Source organism: Psammomys obesus, unplaced genomic scaffold, assembly GCF_907164565.1.
Source record: "Psammomys obesus unplaced genomic scaffold, mPsaObe1.curated_primary_1811, whole genome shotgun sequence".
Taxonomy (NCBI): Eukaryota; Metazoa; Chordata; class Mammalia; order Rodentia; family Muridae; genus Psammomys; species Psammomys obesus.
The window spans coordinates 12,216,819-12,230,303 of record NW_026596117.1 but is presented as its reverse complement, the minus strand read 5'-3'; the positions used below and the strand labels follow the sequence as shown (position 1 = coordinate 12,230,303).

The window sequence follows — 13,485 nt, the reverse complement described above, 5'->3', positions numbered from 1 at the left end:
TGTTGACTATCTTCCTATTTTGTTGCTATATGTTTTTGAGGTTAATTTTTATTCTGTTTTTAGGAGTTATGGAACAGCACCAGTAAATCTTAATATCAAAGCAGGGGGAAGAGTTTATGGAAATACAGGTAAAATTCACAGCTTCATCACTATGAGAATAGGGTGTTAGCTCAGATAGGCCCTGAGTAGATTGTATTAGCTCTTTTCATGAGTAATGCTTGACTACCTGTGATACACATAAGTGGACTATGAAGGACATCTCAGCTCAGACAGCAAACATGTGGCCTCTTCTGATCGTGCTGCTTTGCTTGTTTTAAAACCTTTTAAGAGAAACTTTTCTTTACTCACAAAGCATATAAAACAGAAAGTTAACACGTGGACATTAGTATTAGCAACTATGTTGATGTAGTGGTCGTTGCTTTTGTCTTTGAGATAGTACCTCATGTAGCCTAGGTTGTCCTTTACCTAGCTGTACACCCTGAGCTCTCCTTAAATTCCTGTTTGCCTTCCTTTCCCAGGTGTGTAGATGATAGGCATGTGCTGCCATGCTAGACTGTAATGTCTAAAGCTCTGACCTTTCCATCCTGTTCATCTTAAGAATTTCATCACAAAGTTTGACTTTGTTTAGTTTTATGAATGGTCAGGACGGATGGTAAAGGGTCTCTTATGTTCTCTCTTTTTGTCTTCTAGCTTCTTGCTAATGTAGCTTCTTTCCATTTTGCATTTCTGTAAAATAGGAACCAAAGTCAAAGGGGTAGACCTCGATGCACCTGGCAGCATTAACGGAGTCCCACTCCTGGAAGTAGATTTGGACTCTTTTGAAGATAAACCATGGCGGAAACCTGGTAGGATTATTTTGGATAACGTTATTCTCAAAACAGATTTTTAGTGTAGAATGATCAGAAAAGTATTTTTGAGGAGCAACATGAAATACTCTCTTTTACAGTATCTTTTTATTGTCCTAAGCAAATAATGAGTATTGAGGACTTGAATGAGTACTAAATCTCATTAGTCCCTGGAATTAACATAAATGCAGGCTCACATTATTTATAATAATGCCATTTCTAATGGACATCATTCTGATCAAAATGTTTTCTAGTGTTTGCTTCATTTTGGTAATTTTGAGAACTAGTGAAAATTTAAGGGGTGTTTTCATACATGTGTATAGTGTCCTTCAGTCATATCCACCCCTTTGTCCTTTTCAACACCATCCAATCCCACTAATATTATTCTCTTCAAAGCTTGCCCCTTCTACTTTCAAGTCTTCCCGAAGTTGACATTTTTGTACCACACTGTATGGTAGTGTGATGCTGCCATAGAGTTAAAATATGTGCATCCTAAAAGTGTATCTCATCTTTAGGTGCTGATCTTTCTGATTATTTTAACTATGGCTTTAATGAAGACACTTGGAAAGCTTACTGTGAAAAACAAAAGAGGATACGGATGGGGCTCGAAGTTATACCAGTTACTTCAGCAACAAATAAAATTACGGTAATTAGGAACCTTTCCAGAGTGACCCTGCCTTTTCCACTGTTCCACTTTGATTCCCCAAGTAAGCCACTTTTCCCCCCAAAGAGGTGATTAAATGCTCTGTGACAGTTTAGTTTTGTTTTGTTCTCATGACCGTGTTTGTTTATTTCCCCCTCCTTCCCCTTCACTTCCATGTTAATGGTTACCGTATGTTTTTAGTTGAAATCAGACTAGCCACAGCTAGTTTGTCTTTACGTGGCCTGTCAATTAAAAGTTGTGTGGTATCTTAATGGGGAATATGTTATTTAACTTAGGCCGAAGACTGTACTATGGAAGTTACACCAGGTGCAGAGACCCAAGATGGCAGATTCAATCTTTTTAAGGTGAATTTTAGTGAATTATCCTTGGTTGCTCTCATTTTTTTGTTCTTGAGTCTGCTCCCATCCCATTGGTCAGGGGAGAAAATTAAAGTGGAGATAGCTACCTTTCTTCCAAACCTTCAGCTTCCTGGTGACTTACTCATTTGCTGATTGTTGTTTACTTTTGCAAGCATGTGACTTTATAGCCTGTCACACTAACAAATGCCAAATAAAACTGTTGTCTGCTGTATTCTGTGAGATAAGGATGGCACACGCTTGGATATGAAGGTCATGGTCACAGGTTCAGTTAATTTTCCTTAATCTGCTTTCAGAATATCGGGTTTTGTGACATTTCCAATTTTTAGTTTTTGTGGGTTAAGACATGTGATTAGTCATTTGTGGCTTTCAATTTTTCCTTTTTTCACCTGGGTACTTTCTGGAGATTGGTAATTTATATTTTTTGTTAATCATAATTTTAAACATTTGCTAATTTGTGTTATTAAGTATTGCTTATAATGTTAAACTTCAGAACTTTTGGTATAGATGTTAGTACAATAATATGGATGACTATTTACCTTCTTTTAAAAAATTTGCATTTTGTGTGTATGTAATATCAGGGAAATCAGAGGACAATGTGCATGAGTTGGTTTTCTCTTTCCATCATGGGATACCAGAGAAGTATACTCAGGTTATAAGGTTAAAAGGCAAGGGCTTTTATTTTACCCTCTGAGCTGTCTTGCCAGCCCTTAGCTTCTCAAGTTTTATGAACTGGAGTTAAATTTTGTTTGGCTATAAGCTCTGATGTTTAACGTGGTTTTAGTAAATCAAGCACGTATACAACTGTGTCCTCAAGTGTTAGGTAATGACAGTCTCATGCTTTAGCTACTCAGATTTTGAATGTAATCCTGAGGGTAGCATCTGAGGACACATGTGGGTAGTTACAATTCAAAGTGACCAGGCAGTGAAGGTGTTCAGGAGTGCTTAAATAAGTATGCTTTAAAGAAATGAAGTATTGAACTTAGAAAACTAACAGTTTAATACCTGTCCAATCTTGTGTCTTTTCACCTCCTCCCTGTTGTAGAGATGCACATAGATATATCCATACAGTGTAAATACTCCCTTCCATTTTTAAAATCTTTTCTCTCCCGCTGTCTTCTTCAGCCTTCTCCCGTTCATTTTTCTTTCCACCTTTTGGTTGACTACACCAAACAATGTGTTAGACATGGCCTCTTAGCTGCTGGAATGGGAAAGCTAGGTATTCAGTAAATAGTATGCCAACAATTACTTATTTATGTACTCCATGCTGTTTGAAAGACTGAAGAAGTGACATTAAAGCAGTATCTCAGTCAGTTAAATTTTTTAAGAAATATTTATTGGTTAGTCCACATTCTGTTTTCTAGACAGGTAGGATACAGATTTTCATATGTAGTCAGTGTCTTCAAAGGTCTTGTTATAGTGACAGTAGGCAGATAGTATCATACAACAATATACTCGGATAGTGATGCTAATACGAAATTTTAAGAAGAAAATAGAAAGTGACAAGAGTGAGACTGGGAATGGTAAAGGAAGTCTGTACTACTCCAAGGGATAATTTGAATGACACAGTAGTCCCCTTAAGGCTGTTGAAATACATGCTGAGATTTCTTGTGCATGTGTGAAACTGTGGGTAGTTCTAAACGCTATGTACTCTGTTTTCTTCCCCATGTGCATATGCACAGTAAAGTTTAATTTACAAATTAGTCACAGGTAGTGATTAATGACAATGCAGAGCCATAAAAGTTATGTGACTATGCCCCAAATAATACTCTAGATCGTAGCAACCTTGGCATAAGATGACTTTTCTTTTGATGCTAAGTCGATAACTGTACTGAGAGGAAGTACTTGACAACTTCTCTTTGCCATTTCTGAATTGCCGGCCTCACTACCTTTGTGCTTTAGAAACATTTTTAAGTAAAGTAGGGGTTAGTCAGACATTAACACTTTGCTACCCTCAAGTCATTTTAGTATCTCAGCTGAATAATTAGCAGGATGCTCATACGCATATGGTTGCATAGACAGAGGGATGGCTCATGTTCCAGGTGAGATGGAGTTGGAAAGGTGCAGAATTATCATATTACTCATAGTTTGCATGGCTTAACGTATGAACTGTCAGTTTTTTGGAATTTCCTACTTACGTTATTTTAGTATGTTTTAACTACAAGAAAGCAATAGCATAGATTGAGGTCAAGAAAGCTCTTTTACTTGAATTAGAATTTGTGAGAAGATCTGCAGAAAGGATATATTCTGAACCCCCTCCCAAAATAGTTAATACAGAAAACCCTGACAAGAGAGGAGCATAAGTGTCCAAAAACAAAAAAGACAAGAAGAAGAAGTCGATCATAACTTGCTTCGGTAAAGATGAGTGGAGGAAGAGCAGGAAGAAGCAAGTGTAGGGTGTACAGTACACAGCCACATACAAGAAGCTGCTCTGATCTGATTGAGTTGGCAGTTAGAGCATCTTGAGCAGAGTGGAGACAGGAGTTGGCTTGCTTTTGGGGAAGACTTCTGCGGCTCCATACAGAGGGTATAGTCCAGAGCATTAGGAGCAAGGGTGGAGAGTACCTGTCATGGCAGCTGCTGTACACCGATGGGTTTGGTTGACATCCTGTATATTAGCAGGCGTTAGATAATACCTGTAGTGTTTTGTTTTCTTAAAGAAGTTTAGTAGGTGATGGTGCCACTCTGTTAGTATGAGGATAATATGGAGAGGATCGGGATACGGGAAAGGGGTAGTTTAGTTTACACCATAATTTTGAAGTGTCAGTTTGATATACTAAGAAATAAAATATAAATTGCTGCCATTCACAGGGACAGTTGGGACTTAGAAGGTTATCTATAGTCCTGATCCTTTAGGCAGGGTAATGTGTTTCTTTTTTGTTTCACCTTTTACATACACACACATCCTTTTTTTAAAAAATCAGTTCCCCACCCCACCCCGTGTGTGTGTGTGTGTGTGTGTGTGTGTGTGTGTGTGTGTGTGTGTGTTTGGCTGTGTGTCAGCACATACATGCTGTGGTGCATTTGAGAGGGACAGAGGACAGCTTTCAGGAATTGGATCTTTCTTTTTATGTGGATATCAGGAATTAAAACTTGGAAATAAGCACCCGTATACTCTGAACCACCTCACTGGTTCTTATCTCATATTTTTTCATAGCATTTTATTATATTGTGCTCACTCTTTTTATTATTTTCTCGGAGACTTGGGGTTTTGTTTTTCTTTTGGTAGTCTCAGCTTTTGGAACACAGTAGATAGTTAATAGATGTTTGGTAAATGAACTGTTTATTTCCCCTGTCACCACATCCTGGCATTTCATCTGACAGATGTATATGAAATCAATTTCAATCTTTCTTAGTGATGATCATCATATCCCAACAGGATCCATACATTTTAAATGAACTTGCTTTTACTAAGCAGTAGAATTCAGTTTCACATACACCCAGTGTTAAGGCTTGATTATAGGTAGGTGCCAGTCACGGGTAAAACCAGTCACTAGTTAATAGAGACTGACTCTTTAGGTGAATACCTAGTTTTATTTTATTAAAATTTATTAAATAATATTTTTTGTTTAATGACATAATTACATTAGTTCCCCCTTTCCGTTCTTTCATCCAACCTCTCCCATGTGTCCTCCTTGCTTTCAAATACATGGCCTCTTTTTTAAAAAGTGTTTTTACACATATATATATGTTCCTAAATATAATCCACTTAGTCGCGTTATGTCCCTTTTTTCTTTCAGTTAAATTTTTTTTCATGCAATATACTTTGAAGCATATTCTTTTTCCTCTAACTCCCAGAGCTTCTACCCACCCAATTTTGTTCTGATTTGTTTCTTCCTCTATCTTATCAAAAAAAAAAAAAAAAAAAAAAAAGAAATCAAAACAGAAACCTATAAGACAAAAATGCCAAGACAAAACAAAAAGTGTACCACAAAAACACAACAAAACCATGTAGTCCTTTTTGTATTGGTTAACTTCTGGGCATGAGGCCTAACCTGTAGTGTAGTTGATAGACCCAGTGGACTCCACTGGAGAAAACTGATTTTCCTTTTCTCAGCAGATATCAACTGCAAATAGCTTCTTGGTTAGGGGTGTAACTTTATGTCTACTTTCCCTTCTCCATGTTGGTATTTATCTAGTTTGAATTTTTGCCAGTCTTATTTATGCTCTCAGTCTCCATGAGTTCCTATGTGTATTGTGAATGAAGTTCATTCCTTACACTCATTCATGACCTCTGGCTCTCACACAGTCTTTCCACTTCTGCATAGGTTGCTGAGTCTTGAGGGGAGGGGTTTGTGCTAATTACCATCTACTGCAGTAAGTGTCTCTGATGAATGTTGAGTGATACCCTCAACTATGAGTGTAGTAGCAGTTTGTCATTAGGAGTAATTTTATTGCTGTATTTTGTTTTGTTTTGTTTTTTTAGCAGCATGAAAGTGGGTTTCCTCCAAAGATCATGATCCAGCTAGTCCCAGGTGCTTGATCCCTTTAATGATGTCAGATAGAGGTTCCATCTTGTGGAATAGGCCTTAACGCTAATAAAAAAGAGTTGATTACTCCCATAATATTTGTGCCACTGTTGCCCCAATATATTTTGCAGGCAGATGGCTGTTGGATGCAGTATGGCTGGGTAATATTGATGGCTATTTTTCTCATCTGGTAGTATGCAAAGTACCTTTCAGGACCATAAATGTTAGTCAGTAGGTGTGAAGTATTTAGTTGGGCACTAGTTTGATTCCCAGGAGCAGATTCTTCACATTAGTGTTACAGCAGATCACATTCTAAAATCGAAAATGCTCAGAATGGCTAGTAAAGCTTGTGAGTAAAGAAGGGGAAGATTCTTTAAGGCTTTCTTTGAAATCAGAAACATAGAGTCATAACCAATTACATCCTAGACTAATTTACTTTGTTCATGAGTAATTTATGAATCTCCAAGAGTTACAGTTGATTGGGGCTTCTAAGTGACAAACTGAACATTTTAGTAAATAGAACATTATCCTTAAATTCATCTTTGATGCCTTTTACCTAATGCTAATCTCAGATGGGTCCCTATTAATAACCAGGCATGGTGCATTCTTCATATTTAACTTCAGAGCAGATGTTAAAAGTCCCTCATATTTGAGTGTTCTGCTAAATTAAGCAAAGTAGTAACCCCATTTTTCTTTTTGAAGGTACAGCAAGGGAGAACTGGAAATTCAGAGAAAGAAGCAGCACTTCCATCTACAAAAGCTGAGTTTACTTCTCCTCCATCATTGTTCAAGACTGGTCTGCCACCAAGCAGGTTAGTTAAACAGTTATGTTCCAGCATTGAGATCGTGATGCTGTGTCTGTAAAGTAATGCTATTTAAATATGAAGGCTTCTAGTGTTCTACCAGTACAAATTGAAACACCCTACTCACTCCACTTTTAGTTTGAATTCAGTGTAAAAAAGCTCTTCGGGGTGCTTATTCTACCTTAAAAACAAAACACATAAGTATGCAAGAAATGAACCATGGTATAGTTAATAATCTTCCATGCAGATGTGGTGACTGATCATGCTGCTCATTGTGTAGAGTCTTACATTTGATTTGTGAACTTCCTAGGTCAAGATCTATGGACTTGAAGGTATTTCTGTAAACAAGTGATAAAAATTTCATCCATAAAAGTCTCATTGAATTTCTTTGCTTTCACATAACACCCCATTTGAGTTTATAAAGTACTAGATAGGAGTAGTAATTATGGAGGAAAAAAAATGTCCTTTTTACTCATGTGAAATTGTTGCTTCATGACAATGAAAATAAAAAAATAAGTGAAGACCAGAGAAGGTTGAGATTGCCAGCAATTTAGTCTTGGATTAGGTCAAGGTAAGAAGTCTAGGCCTGAACTAAGTCAACTCAGCCGTTAAAGATTCCCCACCAGACTGTTTATCTTTTGTTACTTGCTTAAATGTATACTCTAGTTATCTCTTTTCATTTGTTTTACAGTTTCTTACTATTATGACAAATTATACTTCATAGTGCAGTAATGGAAGAAGAGACCTTAGACAAGCATAAGGCTCATCTTTAACTAACACGGTCTTTTATTTTTGGGGGGTGGGTTGGTTGGTTAGTTGGTTGGTTTGAGACGGAGTCCCATTTTTGTGACCCTGGGGTCTGGAGCTGGCCGTATAAACCAGGCTGTCCTCAGAAACACAGAGATCTACCTGTCTCTGCCTCCCGGATGCTCAGATTAATGGCATGTCTTCCCGTGACCAGCTAAAATAAAGATTCTTGAGGCTATAATCCAAATGAAACATTAAACTAAGCCAAGATTTTTATGGATTGCTATAGAAATATCTTAAATGTTATTTAAACAATATGAAATTTCATAAAGCATTTGGTTAAACAGTTTATAACCACTAAGGGGTATTGATTCCTTAATAAATAGTATTCTTTTGGATTTGGGATTTTATAAAAGGTAATTTGATTCATTGAGTTTCTGTGTGTTCTGCTTTAGAGTTTTGCTAAGAGTTTGGAATCTGGACTCAGATTTCTGGAACTTAAATTCTACCTCAACAATTTACTAGTTGAATGTACTTGGGCAGATTGTCTAATTGTGTTAGATTTGGATATCCTGATTGGTGAAATGTAATAATAATAATTCAGTTTATAGTCTAGTTACATGCGTCCTACGAATTAAATTCTGTAAAGTGTTGTACAACAGTGTTTGTCACATGAAAAGGCTCTCTGGGTATTTGCTGATAGAGAAACTCCTTAAAAGTTGCTGGAGTCTTTGTTTTCTTTGGGCTGCAGTCATGCTGAATTGTGTTAGATCTTGTGATGATATAAATGCTTTGTATTTTCCTCTATTTGAAATGAATGGTAAGCCACAATGGGGCAACATGCTCATCAGACAGAGGTTCTCAATTCTCAGCATAGCTGCTTTACTAAGAACAAACAGTTTACAGCGTGACTAGTGATAGGAACGGGGAAAAGGTGTAACACATTGTAGCAGATACCAGGAAGGCATAATGGTGTCCCAGACCTAGGTAATGGTAGAATGCTCAGAACAGTTAGCAACTGGGTGTATAACAAGGGCTTGCAATGGCATGCCTGAGTTGATTAATTGTAGATTGTAAAGTTATCCTCGGCGACTTCAGGATTTTTCTTGCTCAACACAAATGTAATGATTGGGTTGAGGTGCCTGTTTGGTATGAAAATGGAACTTGGAAAGTTGGATATGTGGTTGTGGAATAAGGACGAGCATATTGGTTAGAGACAGAAACTTGAGACAGTGAACACTGTTGAAAAGTGAGGCTGTGGAATTTAGTTAGACCATCAAAAAGTAGTAATCAAGAATCAGTAAGGACAGAGCCTTGAGATACTAAAAGAAATGAATGGAAATCACTAAAAGGTACCAATAAGGAGGCTAGTGTGTGGAGTGATAACTCAAACATTAATGATAAATTGGTCAAGAAGATGAAGCTAAATGTCTATTAGCGCTTCAGTTGTGAAGGTCATTGGTGATCCTGACCAAAATCATGTACATTGAAAACATACAGGTAAATTGAAAAGACTTGAATGGCTTCAATAGAAATGAGATCTGCCTTTAATCCCAACACTCTGGAGGCTTAGAGGCAGAGGCAAGTGGATTTCTATGACTTTTGAGGCTAGTCTGATCTACAAGATGAGGTCCAGGACAGCCAGGGCTACATAGAGAGAGACTGTCTCAAAAACAAAACAGAGAAATGGGAAGAATTAAAAAATAAAAATATGAACAATTTTAAAAATAAAATTATTTTCTTTTTGTCTGTGGGGCCAGAACCAGGGAAATGTGGCAGTATAAGGTCAGATTTTCAAGGTAAAAGAAGTTGAAGCATTTTGTGTATTTGAGAGTGAGTTAACAGCCAAGCAGTGGTGGCGCACATCTTTAATCCCAGCTCTTGGGAGGCAGAGGCAGGCAGATCTCTGAGTTTGAGGCCAGCCTGGTCTACAGAGTGAGTTCTAAGACAGCCAGAACTACAAAGAGAAACCCTGTCTCAGAACGCCAAAAAGGAGAGAGGGAGTGAATTAACTAAAAATATTAATGATGAAAGAAGTGAGGAAGGAGACAGTTGTAGCTCAGTGTTCTTAGTGAGGCCAAAGGGAATAGGATATGACATACATAGGCAGCAAACAACTCGGTAACTGGAGATAATGTGGGATAGATGGGTTTTCAAGTCTTAATTTAGTTCCTTTGCTGAGTAAAGGTAGAAACACGGACCCTTGTAGGAGATTACAAGTACCTATGCAAAAAGTAAACGTAGGCAGATTATGAGGACAAAGAGACATTCTCTTCAGATTGCTAACTTTTTTTTTTTTCCTAGCAAAATAAGATACAGACTTACTAGGAGAAATTAAAGATGGTAGAATGGGGTGTTAATGTTGGAGAAGAGAAGCCCAAAATAGGCTTTTTGGAGTAGGTAAATAAACTAGTGGGGGAAAAGAATAGGATCACTTGGCATAGCTGGAGGAAAGCACAGAGTACAAGGGCTTCTTCAGAATGGGAGTTAACAGAAATGAGTTAGTAAAATGAAGAGTTAATGGCATAAAGAGAGAAGCTCTGGGCTTCCAGTTTGTTTAATACATTGATACCATGGTTTTAGACAAGCAAGGTCAAGTATGCTTTAGATGTGTTCATCAAGCCTAGCTGTAGTTGTATTTCACAACGGTGGGAATTACGTCAGGTAATTATGGGTAACTATGGGATAGAGTGCCCCAAAAGGAACGTGTACTCAAGGGGTGACAATAGTAATGACTGGATTGAAGTAGAGATGGAGACATTGGAAGGTACGCATAAAGAGAGAAGGGATGAAAAAGATGGTAAGGGACAGAAAAAAAAAATCACACCTCAAAGAAGGATGGGAAAACAAGCAGGCCATCACTATTTCAGAATATGTGAGTCATTGCCCCGTAGCTGAGAGAAGCACACTGAGCATGCTGTTATTACTAACTACTTTTGAATATAAAGGGCAATGCACTCATTACTTGTTAGAGAAATTTGTTTTCTGGATTCATTTTCAGTTAATCAAAAGTAGGCTTTTATAATCATTGTAAAATATTTTTTCTAAAATGTGTCTGGGAGTTTTCTACATATGGATATTGGTTAAAATCTTTGGAAATAATTTGTATTGAGTTTGTGGGGGAGATAATATTGTCAGTATTGAGACATAAAACAGATGAATAAGAAGTGATCGGTGATATTGTCCTAAGCACTAGATTTCCATTGCTAAGATTTTAGCTTGCCTTACGGATATAGGTAGATGTTTGCAGAGAACTTCTTAAATATGGGATTAGTATAAATGGTGTGTTTGTAACTTCTGTTCTGCCCAGCAAGTTTGCATACTTAATTAAAGTTCTGCGTTTAATATATCAAAATGCTTTGCTTAATCCTTAGAAGTTTTCATATTTAAAATTTTCTTTTGAAGACATATCTATAGAAAAGTGATATAAATTTACATTTTGATAAGGTTTTGCAAACATAATATGTTGTTGTAAAACAATATAGATTGGAAAACAAAAACATTTTTTTACTGTTTTGTTTTGAAATAGTCAAACTTAAGAGATGCAAGTAATCTCTGGAGAGCTTATGTCTACACAGTTCACTAGGTCCTAACATACCGTGTTTGCTTCTTTAAAATACTGTTCTCTTTAATCATTTGGATGCCAATTTGGACAGTAACCATTGGATGCATTGTTCTCTTAACCTCTAAGTTTCTTATGAATACGGATTTCTTAGTAACACAGATGGATATTTTATTACATAACTGAATAGGGCACAGTTATCAAAATCAGGAAAATCTAATACTGGATCAATACTTTTATCTAGTACTCAGGTCATCATTTTTGCCGGTTATCCCAATATTGTCCTTTACTGAAGTTCTTTTCTTCTTGATCTTGAACTCATAACAGGGTCATTCAAGCTCTCTCTCCTTAGGTATTTGTCATCTAGAGTGGCTTCTTGGCTTCTGTTGTATTTTGAGACACTGAATTTTAGAAGGGGTGCTGTAATTGTTTGATAGATGTCCCTCAGTTTGACTGTGCCAATCCCTCCTTATAACTGGATGGGCTGTGCCTTTCTCTTCGGTGCACCAGCCTCGAGATAATTATTCCAGTCTGTCCAGTGCTTGTGCTGATGCCTTTCTGGTTCTGCAGTAAGCTCCTATTTCCCCCTTTATATTTAATAAACAACTTTTGCTTTGGGAATGTTGCTTGGTTTAAAAAAAAAAAAAAAAACTGCTTGCCCTGCCATGTGCAAGGCCCTGAGTCTCATCCCTAACACCATTAAAAATAATAATAATTTTACAAAGAAACTGAGTACAAATGTAATACAATTTTTTTTTTAATAACCGGGTTGCTACTATAATGTCTGAAAACAGTGACTAACTTTTAAAAATTTTGTTAAATTTTCTCTGTAATATGTTGGGTATGTTGCCTGTATGTAAGTCTGTCCACCACATGTATGCATGATGTCCACAGAGGCCATAAGAGAGTATTGGGTCTTCAGGAATGGACAGGGTTGTGGGCTGCCATTTGGGTGCTGAGACTTAAACCTAGGTCCTCTAGAAGAAGTGTCAGTTCTCTTAACTACTGAGCCATCTACCCAGTCTTAATTGCTCTTGTTTTATATGTGTGAGTCTTTTCCCTGCATGTACCACATGTGTATCTGGTTCTTGAGGCAAAAGGGTCCTGGATCCCTTTGAATGGAGTTATAGGCAGTAGTGAGCAGGCATCGAATATGGATGCTAGGAACCAAACTTGGATTATCTGAAAGAGCAACAGATGCTCTTAACCACTTAGACATTTCTAGCTCCTGTTTTTCATTTTTGCTCTTTTTTGTGAAAAGACTTATTGGTGTACTTTTAAAAAACGCTTTTATTTACATTTTTTTTATTTCTCTTTTTCCCTACTCTACCCCAATCCTTTCCAACACCCCAACATGAGGTAGGAGAGAGAAAGGGTTAGTGGGAGAGGGGTCCACAGTTCTCTGAGGTGCTTCCTACTGGTTAGGGTCATCAGGTTCCTTGGGGCCATTTCAGTCCTTGTTTCAGGAGATCTCCAACTTCTTGACTCACTGCATCAAGAGCATTTAGGAGTTGTGGGGGAAAGCAGCAGCAGCCTTGTTCTTTCTTGGAGCTCCCCTCTGAGAAAGGGAAACACTCAGTGGGCTCTAGCATTTATTCTCTCTAGAGTCCTCAGATACAAACTATCTGCAGCTGGCAAAGAGCTTCTCTCAGAGCCCACACAAGGCAAATAGTCTGCTGCTGTGGACAATCTGAATCAGTCCCACATCCCACACCCGGGATTAAAGCAACAACAGGTTTATATCCACAACAAAGATTTTACTATGTAGCTTAGGCTAGCTCTAAACTCAATCCTTCTACCCTACCCTCTCTAGTGCTGTCATTGCAAACATGCCTCACTAAGTGCATTGAGTCTTACATTTGAAAGAATATGTACATATGCTGCTGCTAAGTATGACGTCTTTGTACTTACGGTGTGTGACTCCCATGTAAAATGTTATATATACTGCAGTTTGTTTTGATGTGCCAAATTTTCCAAATTTGGGCAGTGGAACTATCTTCAAAGTTGATTTTGACGTGTCTCCACACACGTGCACACGT

At 37.5% G+C, this 13,485-nt stretch overlaps 1 protein-coding gene across 11 annotated transcripts in view; it reads left to right on the top strand.

The window, feature by feature from the left end:
• Fip1l1 (factor interacting with PAPOLA and CPSF1) overlaps positions 1-13,485 on the top strand; it is a 56,652-nt gene that overhangs the window by 10,329 nt on the left and 32,838 nt on the right. For 6 of the 11 annotated variants that reach the window (XM_055629433.1, XM_055629431.1, XM_055629434.1 and 3 more), the window contains exons 6-9: positions 64-128; positions 738-845; positions 1,361-1,491; positions 7,037-7,146. In XM_055629433.1, the coding sequence (XP_055485408.1) occupies positions 64-128; positions 738-845; positions 1,361-1,491; positions 7,037-7,146 (414 nt within the window). Of the gene's footprint in view, positions 1-63; positions 129-737; positions 846-1,360; positions 1,492-1,784; positions 1,854-7,036; positions 7,147-13,485 lie in introns of all 11 variants that reach the window. The other 5 variants (XM_055629429.1, XM_055629428.1, XM_055629425.1 and 2 more) reach the window with 1 other exon arrangement.